This window comes from Cynara cardunculus (assembly GCF_001531365.2).
Source record: "Cynara cardunculus var. scolymus isolate 2C chromosome LG 11, CcrdV1, whole genome shotgun sequence".
NCBI lineage: Eukaryota > Viridiplantae > Streptophyta > Magnoliopsida > Asterales > Asteraceae > Cynara > Cynara cardunculus.
In genome coordinates, this window is record NC_037538.1 from 11831700 (window position 1) to 11845639 (window position 13940).

The window sequence follows — 13940 nt, forward strand, 5'->3', positions numbered from 1 at the left end:
GAATCCCCTGGGTTTCGCTCACTCTGTATCTATATATGTATAATATATATAAATAAATAATATGTAATATGTTTTTTAATTTTCTATTATTAAAAAGACAAGAGGTGTAAAAAGACAAAAATATCCATATACTTAACCAGACTAACAAAATCCGTTAGCATGAGGGACTTGGAGCGTACGTTTTTGCATACCACAGGTAGGGGTGATAATGGGTCAGGTTGAGTTTGTTCGGGTTCAACCCATTTATTAAATAGATTGAAAATCTTAACCTAATCCAACCCATTTAATTAAATGGGTTGAGATTTTTCAACCCAATCCAACCTGTTACTTAAACGGGTTGATCTACTTACGATTTTTTTAACCCAACCTGTTAAATAAATTGAACTTGAGTTGACTCATTTAATTTTAAAATTTTAAATAAAAAAGGACTAGAATATTAATTTTTTTTTAATAAAACACAACCAAAAATACAAACAGATTGTTTAAAGTTTGAATAAAACACAACCACAATAAATATATTGCTCAAAATAAGTTGAATTGGACTTTAGAGGCGATAATGGAGTGATGGACTAAAGAGTTTTCTTAGCGTTTTTTGATGATTAAGAGTAATGAAGGCGATTGAAATTTGGAGTTTCATCTCACGACGGTAGGATTTTTAATTAAGAATAAAACAAAATTAAAAATTAGAATACTATATATAATATTAAAAATAAAATAAAATTATATAATATTTTAAATGGGTTGAAAACTAGTCGAAAAGTTCAATCCAACCCAATTATTTAAATGAGTTAGACGAGTTGACCCATTTATTTAAATGAGTTGAAAATCTCAGCTAATTTTGGGTTAAGTTATGATTAGATTAGCGAGTTGGGTCATTTTTTGCCACCCTTAATCATAGGTATCGGAATGTAATAAACACATTTTATGAACTTTAGCCAAATAATAATAATAGTGATTCTAATTTTAATAATAAAAAAAATAATATATTATTGATTGAGTTTCACATTTTATTAAAATTAAAATGATTTTCAACGCCTCTATGGTAGAGGGTGCCATCAGAATTCCTATTTTTTATTTATTTATAGATTTTAGTTTGGAAATCATAGGCAGATTTTATAGTAGCTTTTTAGTCTAAAAATCTATTAATTATTTATGAATGATTGCAGTGCATTTAAGAGATGGCAGATTTTATAAATATGATTCCAAATATTATAAATCTAATTAATTTTGGTTCATGATTTTTTTTTAAAGTTATATCCTTAAAACGATAAATAGTTATTAATTAAATATTTTTATTAAATTATACACAAAATACGATTATGATTTAAAAATTCAGTGTTTCTTTAAAATATAATTTTGAGTAATTATAAAAATTGTCCCAAAAATTTGTAGAAACTCTTGTTTCGTCTTTAACTTTTAGAAGTTACAAAAGTGTTATTGTGGTTTGTATTTCGTTAACGAAATTATCTTGACCCTAACGACTGTTATGATCATCTAAGAAGTGTCCTAACGTGGAAGTCATGTGAACAACATTTCGGTCATTTTGCATGGTTTTAATAAAAAAAAAATTGATTGTAGAAGTGTATAAAACATATGTACAGGTGTGTAAAGCATTTAGAAAATAAAAATAATATAACATCCAACCCTCCCTTTTTACACCACCATTGTCAGCCACAGTAAATGCAGATTAATCAACCACAGATTTTACTCAAATTCAAACACAAATATAAATCCAAATTCAAACGTAAATTCACCTAGATTCAAACACAAAACTAAAACCAAAACGTTAAATCAAGATATCAAGAATAATATCACATATTAGTTAAGAAGTAAAACCGAATATCATTCAATTAATGGTAGCAATAGCAACTAATGGCCTTAACGCCAAGGACAATTTCTGCAAGGAAATGCAAACCAGGATGATGGTCCTTATAGTTTCCAAAAATTCAGTAGCATTTGGTACACAAACAGTACCGAATTGGATATGACAAGATAATATTGGACATGACATGTTGTATACCTGATATTTGGTATTATTAGGATTGAACAAGACCGAGCTGACAGATTGCCTCTAAATGTTGTTTAATGGTTTATATGGTGGTTACAGATAATGGTGGACGTAGAGGCGGTGGTAGCTGATGGTTGTTGTGAAGGACGTGGAGATGATAGACGGTAGTGGTATTGGCAACCGACAGTGGTGGATATGGAGGTAGAGATGGTGGTGACCGATGTGGCAAAGGTGGTGATGGATGGTGATAGGTGGCCGTTGGTTATGGTGGTGGAGATGGTCACCTATGGCCGTGGTCGCAACGATGGCAAATGATGATAGTGACTGTGGATATGATGACAGTGATAAGAGCCCTATTTTGTCAAGTCTTATATACCAAACACAACTTTAAAGACAAAAACCGAAGTTACTACAATATAAAAAATAAAATGGACCATTTTCGTAATTTACTCTATAATTTAATAGATTTTTGAGTGCGATGAATGGTGTTTTGGAATAAATTAGAAATGGCAAGTTATGTAAATTAGGTGAAGAGGGAGGGCAAGGTTGGAAGGGAAGCCATAGCCAGCCACTTCCCTCGCTACCCCCTTTTTCTAATTTGTATATATATATGCAGCTCCAACATGTGAGCCTCTTCATCCCTCTTCAACAGATTCTCTCTGCGAAATACATACAAAAAATCAAAATCCAGATCGTTGTTCTCCGTCTGATCTGGTCATTTTTACCATCTTAATTTGATTACTCTTTGGTGATAATTTTCTTCACAAGCAAAAATGGCTCCTCAAAACGTTGGAATTCTCGCCATGGAAATCTACTTTCCTCCTACTTGTATCCAACAGGTAACTCTTCTTTGTCTTCTTGGTGATCAATGCATTAAAATGCTTGTACGGTACAACTACGAGCTTGTTTTCTTCAATCGGATTGATTTTTGATTTGCTGTGCTTATTATCATGAAATCGTTTCAGATAACTTTGTGTCACTGCTGCTATCGTACAATTAGAATTTCCTTTTCGTACCATCGATTAATGCAAAAAAAGGACATTCTTTTGTGGGCTAACAATAAATTATTGTGAAGATCGACGGTTAGTTGCACATGCAAAAGGGATCTAATAGGGATAATCTCGCAAGTCGCAAGCTTTTGGTTTTTTGTTGTTTGCTTTTAGTCAAGTTGTATCACACTACTGTTTGAGACAGTTGATGGCGTATAGGTGCTCTTAACTCTATCCAAATGTGATTTGATTATGATCAAGAGTGTTGAAGCTGCTTTATGTTTTTTTTCCATTAACCCGGATATCCAACCCGCTGTGCGAGCTGAACCCCGCTTCGCAGGTATCCCGGAGTCACCGCATTTGAACCTCCTTGGTCACATCCTTGGGTTCGAACCTGGACCTCCAGGCACTTTTGACCTTTGGAGCCCAAACTCAAACCAATCGGGCACAACTTCATGTTTTGAGAAAAGAATATAAAGCTTTCTTGTTTGCCTTGATTAGAAAAAGATTGGTTCCAGTTTTCTGGGGGTTTTACACTGTGTTTTTGCTCATGGACAGGATGTTGTTGCCATTGACTTTGCATTTAATTTAATCACTTTTTAATAACCAAAAAATAGGATGAAACTTGTGGATCAGTATCAATGTCCTCAATATTTAGTATATTTACCAATGTGTAAAAAGAGAGAAAACCTTGGTTTGAAATTCTGCTAAAAAAGCCCAAGTTGCAATTCTGGACATCCAAGGAAGAAAGTTACATTATTTCTGAGGGAGGGAATATGAAGCGATCCTGTGGATTTGGAATTTAAGATTTTCAAGTATAAACAAGGATCAATTTCTATAGGGACAATGCAGGACCAATTTAATTAATTTACACACAAGTTGATCTGTTTAAAGTTTATCTTATAAGCTAGTGTAGAGTGTAATTGATTGCTTGTTTTCTTCTCTGTGTATGTTGTGCAAGTAATGTAGAGGAGATTGTATTTGTGTGGCCTTTTCTTGAGATTACTTGTAAGCAAGGTCTTGATTTTAAATGTTGTCACATTGAGTGAAACCTTTTTTTCTTTGGTAATTTATTTTACAGGATACCCTAGAAGATTTTGATGGAGTTAGCAAAGGAAAATACACCATCGGACTTGGACAAGACTGCATGGCATTTTGTTCGGAGGTGGAAGACGTCATCTCTATGGGGTTGGTGTTTTTTATGGAAATCTTAGCTTTAACATGTTAGAAAAAGATGACGAGTCTTTGGCAGTCATTATCTCAATGATATGTGGTTTTTCTGAAATCTCATAATTCACAATTGGTTAGAGGATAGTGCTAAAAACTCACATTCTTTTGCATAATAATCATCACCAAATGCATTGAGTCAAGGATGCTTCCACTGGTGTAGTCACCAATGAATTTATCATTCCCTGGCCATCATCTTCATTCAAATTGACATATATTTAAAATTTGACCTAAATCATTGATAACTCAAAAATCCATAATTCTAGTGTTTCTAACATGCTAAAGAAGAAACTGATAATTGTCACCACAAAGATGATTGGTCGATGCTGTTCATTTAAACTCAGTTTTCTGGAATGAATCCAGCTTGTAACACCTGGGACATTTTTATATTGATCTTTACTAAGATGAAGGTTAAAAACTGTGTTTCATCCCCCATTTCATCTAGGAAAAATATTTCTTGATCTTGTCAAGGAAGGTATTATTTGGGGTTTTTCTGGTCAAGGTTGGACTGTTTCCATGGCAACATGATATCTCATCATGTTTTAGTCTCCATAGTAGTTTACACCCAGGATAACATTGTGTCTCCCAATCAAGGTTCTACAACGTGGTTTTTTAAGCATAATCCATTTGCTTTTTTTTAAGTTTGAAATCTTTTACATAGACAAAGTTCCAGTCATCTGGCATATGTTAGAATCCTTACATTAACTTCCTCTTTTTTAGATTGACAGCTGTCACTTCACTACTTGAGAAATATGAGATTGATCCAAAACAAATTGGTCGGCTGGAAGTAGGCAGTGAGACTGTTATAGACAAGAGCAAATCCATTAAGACTTTCCTTATGAAAGTTTTTGAGGTACTAATAAGTCCTTTTTTGTTACTTCTTATGTTCAGTAATTTTCTTGTTGAAACTTGATGATTAGATATTCCTGTAGCCAAGGCTCAGATACGCCAGACTCTTGGTCTCTCTCACTTGATTCCCTCATGCTATGATCCTTATATCGCCTTTTTTCAATATCCACTATTGCTTTTGAACGACCTCCATAACTAACATGCCCTGTTTCTTTCTATGTGCACATGCAGGAATGTGGAAATACCGATATTGAAGGTGTTGATTCAACAAATGCTTGCTATGGTGGAACTGCAGCATTATTCAACTGTGTGAATTGGGTGGAAAGTAAATCGTGGGATGGACGCTATGGAATGGTTGTCTGCACAGACAGTGCGGTATATCACTGCTTCCTTTGTGGTTTTTGTGCTACACTTTGAACCTTTTGCTACTAGAAGCTCAATTAAAGTTCGAGTCATATGACTCGTGCCACTGAAAAGCTAGACTCTAATTAAGACATGATATCTGGGTCATATGTTGATATAGGCAATTAGGCATTTGGCAATCTCTTTTTTGAGGACAATTGTTCCATTGCTTATTGGAAATCATTTTTACTAGGTCTATGCAGAAGGACCAGCTCGACCCACTGGAGGAGCAGCTGCCATTGCGATGCTGATAGGGCCAGATGCCCCTGTTGCATTTGAAAGCAAATTCCGTGCAAGTCATATGTCCCATGTTTACGACTTTTATAAACCTGACCTTGCAAGTGAATACCCGGTATTCCTCGATCTCTTTTGTGAAGTTTAATACTTGACATTGTTTAAACTAATATAGTCCAACTGAAACACTTGTGTGAGAAAATTTGGCAAAACTTTTGGACGTTCTTTACTCAAATTTTAATGTATAATGTTTCTGTTAGGTTGTTGATGGAAAGCTTTCCCAAACTTGTTATCTCATGGCACTTGAGTCTTGCTACAAGGGATATTGTCGAAAGTAAGTTGCTTTCTGTATATCAGCTCCAACTCCTGTCATGATGACACATTATGTTACAAGCTGTCGTTAACATAATCTTGCCCATTATAGGTACGAGAAATTGGAAGGCAAACAATTTTCAATTGCTGATGCTGACTATTTTGTATTTCATTCTCCTTATAACAAGGTAATTGATCTAAAAGAAGCATACTTGTTTTCTTGATACTCATTATAGTAGTTCAAACTTTTCTGTGGAATTGTGCAGCTTGTACAGAAGAGCTTTGCTCGATTAGTGTTCAGTGATGTCGTTAGAAACGCCAGGTGATTATTGAGTTACTAATTCATGTTACGCTTCTTAATGTCTGCTAAACTCTATTTACATACTTACCCTTCCTATTGTTCCAGCTCCGTTGATGAGTCTGCCAAAGAGAAGCTAGGGCAGTTTGCATCTTTAACTGGTGATGAGAGCTACCAAAACCGTGATCTTGAAAAGGTATCTTTATGTCTTGATATGCATTTCTTTATTCTTCGCTATTCTTGAAATTCCCAGTTTCTAAACTTCACATAGAAACCCTTTTTTTTTTAATAAATTTCATGAGCCGAGGATTGATGAGTTTGTTCCTATGCATCTGTTTACAGGCATCYCAGCAAGTGGCTAAGCCCCATTACAATAAGAAGGTTCRACCTRGAACTTTGATCAACAAGCAAGTCGGCAACATGTATACTGCTTCTATATATGCGGCCTTTGCTTCCCTCATTCATGATAAGAATAGCTCTCTGGTAAACATCTAGAATGTTCTCTTTGCCTGTTTTTTTCTGTGGTAAAAAGATGCTGTTTTAGAAATGATTTAACTTCTCAAATCAGCGTACTTGACTTCATCTGCAAGAATGAATTATTTTGAACAAAAACTGTCAAAGTACAATGATAATTTTTGCATTTATATTTCCATGGTTTATCGTTCTTACTGGTTTATCGTTCTTACAAAGTGTAGCTTTCATTTTATGTTTTTGCAAGAGCGTAGATTATCTTAGCATTTACATTCACATTTTATGATTTTAATCAAAATCACTAGTCTTCTTTTTTGTATTTTTACAAGAATGATGATTTGTTTGTATAATATATAATCAATTATTATGGTTGGAAAAAGCAAGTCTGACTCTAAATTGATTCATGTGTTGTGCTACTTTCAGGATGGCAATCGGGTCATGATGTTTTCGTATGGAAGTGGATTATCTGCCACTATGTTCTCATTGCATCTAACTGAGGGCAAAGCGCCTTTTAGTTTGTCAAACATCGCAAAGGTGATGAATGTCGATGAGAAGTTGAAGAGGAGGACTGAGGTATGCTTCTTTTATTCGAGGATTAAATTACTAGGCGAAGGACGTGTGAGAAGGGAAGTTATAAATTGATCTGGTGCATCTTGGTGCACCTTATTATTATTGACATTCAATTAGAATTGATCCAAGGTTGGAGATCTCTTCTTACGCTTCTCATTGTAACTTCCCTTCTCACCGGAACTCAACCCTAAATTAGTAAGGCTATGTTTCACAAATTAGTTGATAAACTAAGCTAGTTGTTAGCTCATAAGTTATTCACGTTTGGTTAAAACTAACCGACAAACTAGATAACAATGTAAAGTTACTTAAAAGGGATAAGGTTTTAATTTGGCAATTTATGTAAAATTTTTGAGGCATAATTAGAAAAAAGCCCATGTTATTGACATGCCTAAAGGAGTTTTTCAAAAAGCTAGTTTATAGTTTACCAAACATGGCTTTTTCAATAAGTTCAAAAAGCAAGCTAGCTTATAGTTGCCAAACATATCGACTCAAGAGTATACTAGTATCTCACATAACAAAAATTCATCTTCACCTTTCCATATTCCTGTTTTTTATCCTCCCCCCAATAAAAACTCCACTTTTGATTTTAAAATTCAAAGTTTCAAGTATAGTAGAAAAATGTTTGATTATTTGTGAAAATGCCTAAGCAAAAGAAATCTCGCGGATCCAAATTAGTACAACCAATTTGATTATAATTACAATCATCCGTAACCTTTATAGCCTCTAGAGAAATGTCCGCATACATCCCCTACTTATGCCTAGGATTTACTGGGTTTGTTTGGTTTGGTTGTACAATAGTGGTATGACTAGAAACAAGTAGTCTGATAAGTACGTGGTGTTTCTGGGTGCAGGTTGTGCCAGAAAAATTTGTGGAACTGATGCAGCTAATGGAACACAGATATGGAGGCAAGGACTTTGTGACTAGCAAAGACACCACTCTTCTAGCCCCAGGCACCTATTACCTTACCGAAGTTGACTCCAAGTACCGCAGATTCTATGCGAGAAAGACCACCAAGTTGGCTAATGGTCACTGATCAAGTTTGGGTTTGGTTTGGTTTGGTTTGGTTTAGGTGTGATGTTGTAAGAGAACATAGGAGGAGGAGGAGACCAATAATCATTTGCTTTCATTTCGAGTTTGTTACATAATAACACTCATTAAATTATCCATCTTCTTAAGAAATGTATTGAGGTTGGTCAATTTCAATCATTTTAATATAAATGGGTTAAAATTGGCAATTGCCATCTCTGTGTTTAACTCTCACCTGATGGTGAACAATAGTGAGCCATTTTTTGATGTACAAGGTCCATTCTAGACCTTTTTCATATGGCTTTTCAGGCATTTGGTTTAGCTCTGGGGCTCAAATGACCCAAATGGCCTTGGTTAGGAGCGTACACGAGTTCAAATGACCCAAATGGCCTTGGTTAGGAGCGTACACNTCAAATGACCCAAATGGCCTTGGTTAGGAGCGTACACGAGTTCAAATGACCCAAATGGCCTTGGTTAGGAGCGTACACAGAGTTGAGTTGGACGGTTTGAGTCATTTAAAAAATCCAACCCTTTGCTATCATTCTGTTTTTGATTTTTGGTGACTTAGGAAAATCGTCCATCACTCGATTTAATCCTATACATGTAACAAATATGTAATATTGAAGTATTAGTGCATCTCGGTGCACCTCATTAGAGTTGACATTCAATTAGTATTGATCCAAGGGTGAAGATCTCTTATTACGCTTCTCACCATAACTTTTCTTCTCACTGGAGCCTGACCACACACACACACACACACACACATATATATATATATATATATATATATGAAGGTTCAATAAAAAAAACCATTTTATGGAAACACGAGAACATCTTTATCACATATGATGATACATATGAGGGGACCTAGTGGAGTGCAGTCGTCTGTGTTTCTGATTTAGTATCATATGTGTACCATATGATGGATTATTGTATCAAAATTGTGAACACTCTTATAACATGTGATAATATACATGAGAGATCTTAATGGTGTGTAGGCGACTTGGCCTGCAACCTAGGTCATGCCAAGTCATCCACATCTCTGATTTATAATATCACATGTGTACCACATGTGATGAACTATAGCATCATGTGTTGATTACTATAAAAAAAGGTGTTTTGCGTTTTCGTAAAATGAAGATATTTTTATTTGAACCGTCCCTATTTATGTAGTTATATATTGCTTATTTTCACACATTTATATGCATAATTTAATCCAATTCTTTTGCTACTATTAACTTACGGCAAATAGCAACATGTAAATGGAGAACGGTAATTAGGTAAAAAAAAATAGAGAATTTGTTGCTCAAAAAATGACCTAACACGAAAATGGGGCTAAAACTAGATAAATATGAATAAAATTTTATGTTGTATATAAACATAAATACAAATTTATCAAATTATATATTAACGGCAAGTCGACGGGTTAGGTCGGATCGGGCCTGACCCAACATCAACCCTGTTAATTGATGGTTTGACTATTTAACAAATTGGACTTAATTATTGGGTGTTTGTCGATTGAGTTGGACGGATTCAGCGTGCTAGCATTTTTAGTACAACCCTAGTCCCGGTTCTAATTGGCACTAAGCTCCAAATGAGGCCCGATAAAGGCTACCTTATCACATCATTAACACTAACTTGTTTTTGAACTTATTGAAAAAACTATATTTTAGTTAATAGTAAGCAAGCTTTTTAATACGGTACTTCAAGTAGCATTCCAATGAGTTGTATAAACTTTTTGCCATTTTTTCAATTACGTCTCTTGTTATTTTCTAATTAAATTTTCAACATGTCTTTAAGTAACTTTACATTGTCGTCTAGCTTATCAGCTTGTTTTTATAAACATGACTAGTTTATCGATCTAACATCTAACTTTTCAACTAGTTTACCTAACATAGCTTAGGAATCGTTACTAAAAGCTTACTGAATCACTTACTTTACCGCATAAACATGACAAGAACCTAGAATCTTACCCTTTAAATAAGAGTGATGACTTTTACAGGTAAGCACTTACCAAGTAAATTGTTTGCATATGATATCGTTTTGATGGACTAGAATCTTACCCTGTAAAATAAGTGAGAGTGTTAGACTTTTACCAATAAACGCTTACTAAGCAAGCATTTGATTAAACGGACCCTGAGTCAACATAACACGAGGCTTATGTCTACATGTATTGCACATTACCCTTGACCAAAAACCAGCCCTTATACTTTATTCAATCAAATAAATCAAGAGAATCTATACTATTTTATTAAGCAAATTCATCAAAAGTCTTAAAATTCTAAATGATCAAGATACTTTTTTCACTTTTTCACCCCTTCCTCTCCTCACATACACTCACCCCCTCACATACCTCTCACATTCAACGGATTTTTTTTAAAATTATAATTTTAAATTTACATTTTATATCCCTATAATTAGTTAATTAATTACTTTACGTCCTTTACTTTTAAATATTTCATTTTAAACATTTATTAAATTAACATACATAATCGTATATCAAATAAAATATGTTTAAAAAATACATTTTTATTTTAACAAGTTACACTATTATAATCGTCTCGTTAATACCTTCGAAATGAGTCCAATATTGAATAGTTTTTGACTTAATTATATTATCATATATTATATATACTGTGAAAAAATATTTTTAATGTTTACGATTTATACTTTTATAGTTATTTATTTATATATATGCTATACATTTTGGAATTAGGCTGTCCAAATTACACTGTATAATATGTTCTTGGGTTTTTTTGAAATATATATATACATGTATAAATTCAATCTTAATCTGAACTTCTGGACAAGAAAGAGAGTAAGCAGTTGAAAATTCATTCTAAAACCCATTTTTTTTATCTTTTCATAGCTTCTGATCTGTCAAATTTGTAATTTTCTTTATTGGTTTTAAGTGTTTATCTTAAAACTCAACTTTTTTGGTTTTTTGCTCTTGGTGTAAATCGAACACATTTGTGGAGTCGTTTAAACATGTTGAATTTTAAATATATTAGATTTTAAACTGTCATACAATTTTTTTCATCGATAGTCTGTAATTAGAACCATAACTCTTATTTATTCAAATTGTATTAATATGTAAAGATTAAGTGTAACATATATCATCGTTAAATATTGTCTTATAAAACCAGTGAAACTTCAAAATCGTTAAAATTCATGGCTCCCGCCGCATTGTGCGGGTACACAACTAGTTCTTAATGAAATCAATCCAAATTATACAACACTAATAATACACAAAATACAACAATCTTGCATACCATATAGCAAAACAAAGAAAGTAAACTCATCATAACAACAATAATGATGAATACAACACATCAAACCTCTAAGGCTGTTCAAGCTGCCACAGGGGTCTTACGGTTTGGCTCGAACACGTACTTTATGAGCGAATCTTTAATTGACAAAAGCTCCGGGAACTCGGTCTTCAACTTTGTGGTGTCAAGCTCGTTGTTGCTTCTTGGAGCAACGATCACTTTAGCCTGCTCCTCGAGATTGAAGTTCTTCCATGTAAACTTTGGATTGATGTATTCACGATACATCTCCAAGATTTGGTTGTGGCTAATGCATCCGGGGTTCGTGAAGTTGTAGATTCCGGTGAGATTCCTTTTTGCCATTTCTATGGAGATTGGGAGGAGTTCATCAAGAACGGTCATGGAGTTTGGGATATCGACCACTTTCTCATAACGGGTGATTTTGGTTATAAAGTTTCGTGGGTTTGTTAGATCGGAAGAAATGGGCATTCTAACACGTAATGTGCATACATTTTCGTAGTTCTTGAGCAATTCTTCCACCTACACATAACCAGAAATCAAATCAGCACCTAAATCGACCACATTTGGATCCAACTAATCTGTTCTTTCTATGAATTAGATCTCAATAGAATCATATACATTTAAATCTGACAAGAATAAAAGACCTCACATTGATCATAAAACATGAAAAAGCATCATGTTTTCATTACAAATGAATATCGCAGATCCACCATGTTTTCATGAACAGATTCACACATGAATATAGCAGATCTGCCATGCTTTCATGAACAAATTCACACATGAATGCTTTAATAACACAAAATCATCACACGGGTTACTGCAGAAATCATCAGAAAAATGCAATAAAAATGAAATCTTGGAATGAAATCTGATTTTGATCGTTTACAACATTACCATAGCTTTGGTCTTGGAGTAAAACGATCCAACAAAATTCGGACTATCCTCTTCCTTAAACCCTTTACCCGACCCGAGTGGATGATTGGAATCATACTCAAATATACAACCTGTAGCATAGTTGATCAAAATCAACCCTTTTTCACGGCAGACGTCAGCAAGTGTTAGGGTTCCGACGACATTAGCACGGATAGTCTCCACCTTATGGGATTCGCACCAATCAACGTTGGGTCTTCCAGTGACACCGGCGGCGTTAAAAACATGGGTGGGATTGATAGCGTTAATGTCGGCTATAAGCGTGTCCCGTAACTCGAGACGGCCGGAGCCATATGAATACTGAATACCTTGAGATTGACAGAGCTTACCCAATAAACCTCCGATCCAACCGGTTTTGCCGTAGATCAAGAACTTGTATGGCTTGGCCGACGACCCATTGGATTGGGAACCCATGATATGATAGATTTAGGGAGAGGGGGGGATTGTGCTTTAAGATTGGAAGGGAGGATGTTTATGAAGATCGGAGAGAGGTGCGAAGTAGGTGGGAGAGATATCCGCCAGTAAAAAATATTGGAATGAAGGTTTTGGGGAATAGAGGCTGAAACGTCTAGGAGGAGGTTGACCACTCGCTTGCCTTTGTAAGTTGACTTCAGTTTTACCACCCATTTCACCTTTGTACTTTATTCGCAATTTCCCCCCTTTAGTTTGCCAGCCTTGTCAAAATCCATTTTATGTGATTCAAAACTAGGATCGAAAACCAAATCGTACGTATATAAGTTTGGTATCAGTTCGGTTTAGTGACATATGTACGCATACATATATAAAATTATATGTTAGTGTTTTGAATAATACTGTAGAATCAATTAAATTCATGTAAAGTGAAAAATTAAGTTAGAGGTCGTTTACTAAACAATTACCCGGTAAGTGATTATTGGTTAATTTTCCTTACCGGATGAACATGACAAGAGTAAAAAATCTTACCCGGTAAGAGTAATGATAAACATGAAGACTCTTACTCAGATAAATGTTTACCGGTTAAATTATTGAATACGATATCATTTTGATGTATTACAATCTTACCATTTAGTATCGTATTTATTCTGGTTAGTATCCATATTTTTCATAGCCTCATCAGTAGACCAATCACAATAATATTAGCAATGCAAAAAGTAGATTATAAAATCATCTCGAACAACTTATCTATGAGAAAATAGAGGTTTTTCATATAAAATTTGCTCCAATAGAGAAAGTGAAGATAAAATAATGTGTCATTTTTCAAATTTTAAACAATAAATTTGCAATAATTTTTTTGAGAAGAACTAATTTTCTTTATTTGTTTAGAAGTTGGATAAAATATTAAATATTTTAATAGTGT

General features: G+C 34.2%; 2 protein-coding genes across 2 annotated transcripts; one reads left to right on the forward strand and one right to left on the reverse strand.

Moving 5' to 3' along the window:
- Nucleotides 1-2772: 2772 nt before the first annotated feature.
- On the forward strand, nt 2773-8600 carry LOC112521008 (hydroxymethylglutaryl-CoA synthase). Its single transcript, XM_025129635.1, has 12 exons — nt 2773-2847; nt 4079-4185; nt 4945-5077; nt 5305-5448; nt 5669-5827; nt 5970-6043; nt 6134-6209; nt 6288-6343; nt 6428-6515; nt 6662-6802; nt 7214-7363; nt 8212-8600. The coding sequence occupies exons 1-12, from the start codon at nt 2782-2784 to the stop codon at nt 8392-8394; spliced, it is 1377 nt and encodes a 458-aa protein (XP_024985403.1). The 5' UTR covers nt 2773-2781; the 3' UTR covers nt 8395-8600.
- A 2952-nt stretch (nt 8601-11552) lies between these two features.
- Nucleotides 11553-13132, reverse strand: LOC112521211 (bifunctional dTDP-4-dehydrorhamnose 3,5-epimerase/dTDP-4-dehydrorhamnose reductase-like). The gene is made up of 2 exons (XM_025129936.1): nt 12569-13132; nt 11553-12193 (listed from the first exon to the last, which is right to left on the reverse strand). Exons 1-2 carry the CDS (start codon nt 13016-13018, stop codon nt 11738-11740), a joined length of 906 nt encoding a protein of 301 aa, XP_024985704.1. The 5' UTR covers nt 13019-13132; the 3' UTR covers nt 11553-11737.
- Between the last annotated feature and the right edge of the window lie 808 nt (nt 13133-13940).

Coding starts and splice junctions, on each gene's coding strand:
- LOC112521211 (XM_025129936.1), bottom strand. CDS start 13,018: ATGGGTTCCCAATCCAATGGGTCGTCGGCCAAGCCATACAAGTTCTTG. Junction 12,194..12,568: donor ACTCCAAGACCAAAGCTATG/GTAATGTTGTAA, acceptor GGTTATGTGTAG/GTGGAAGAATTGCTCAAGAA.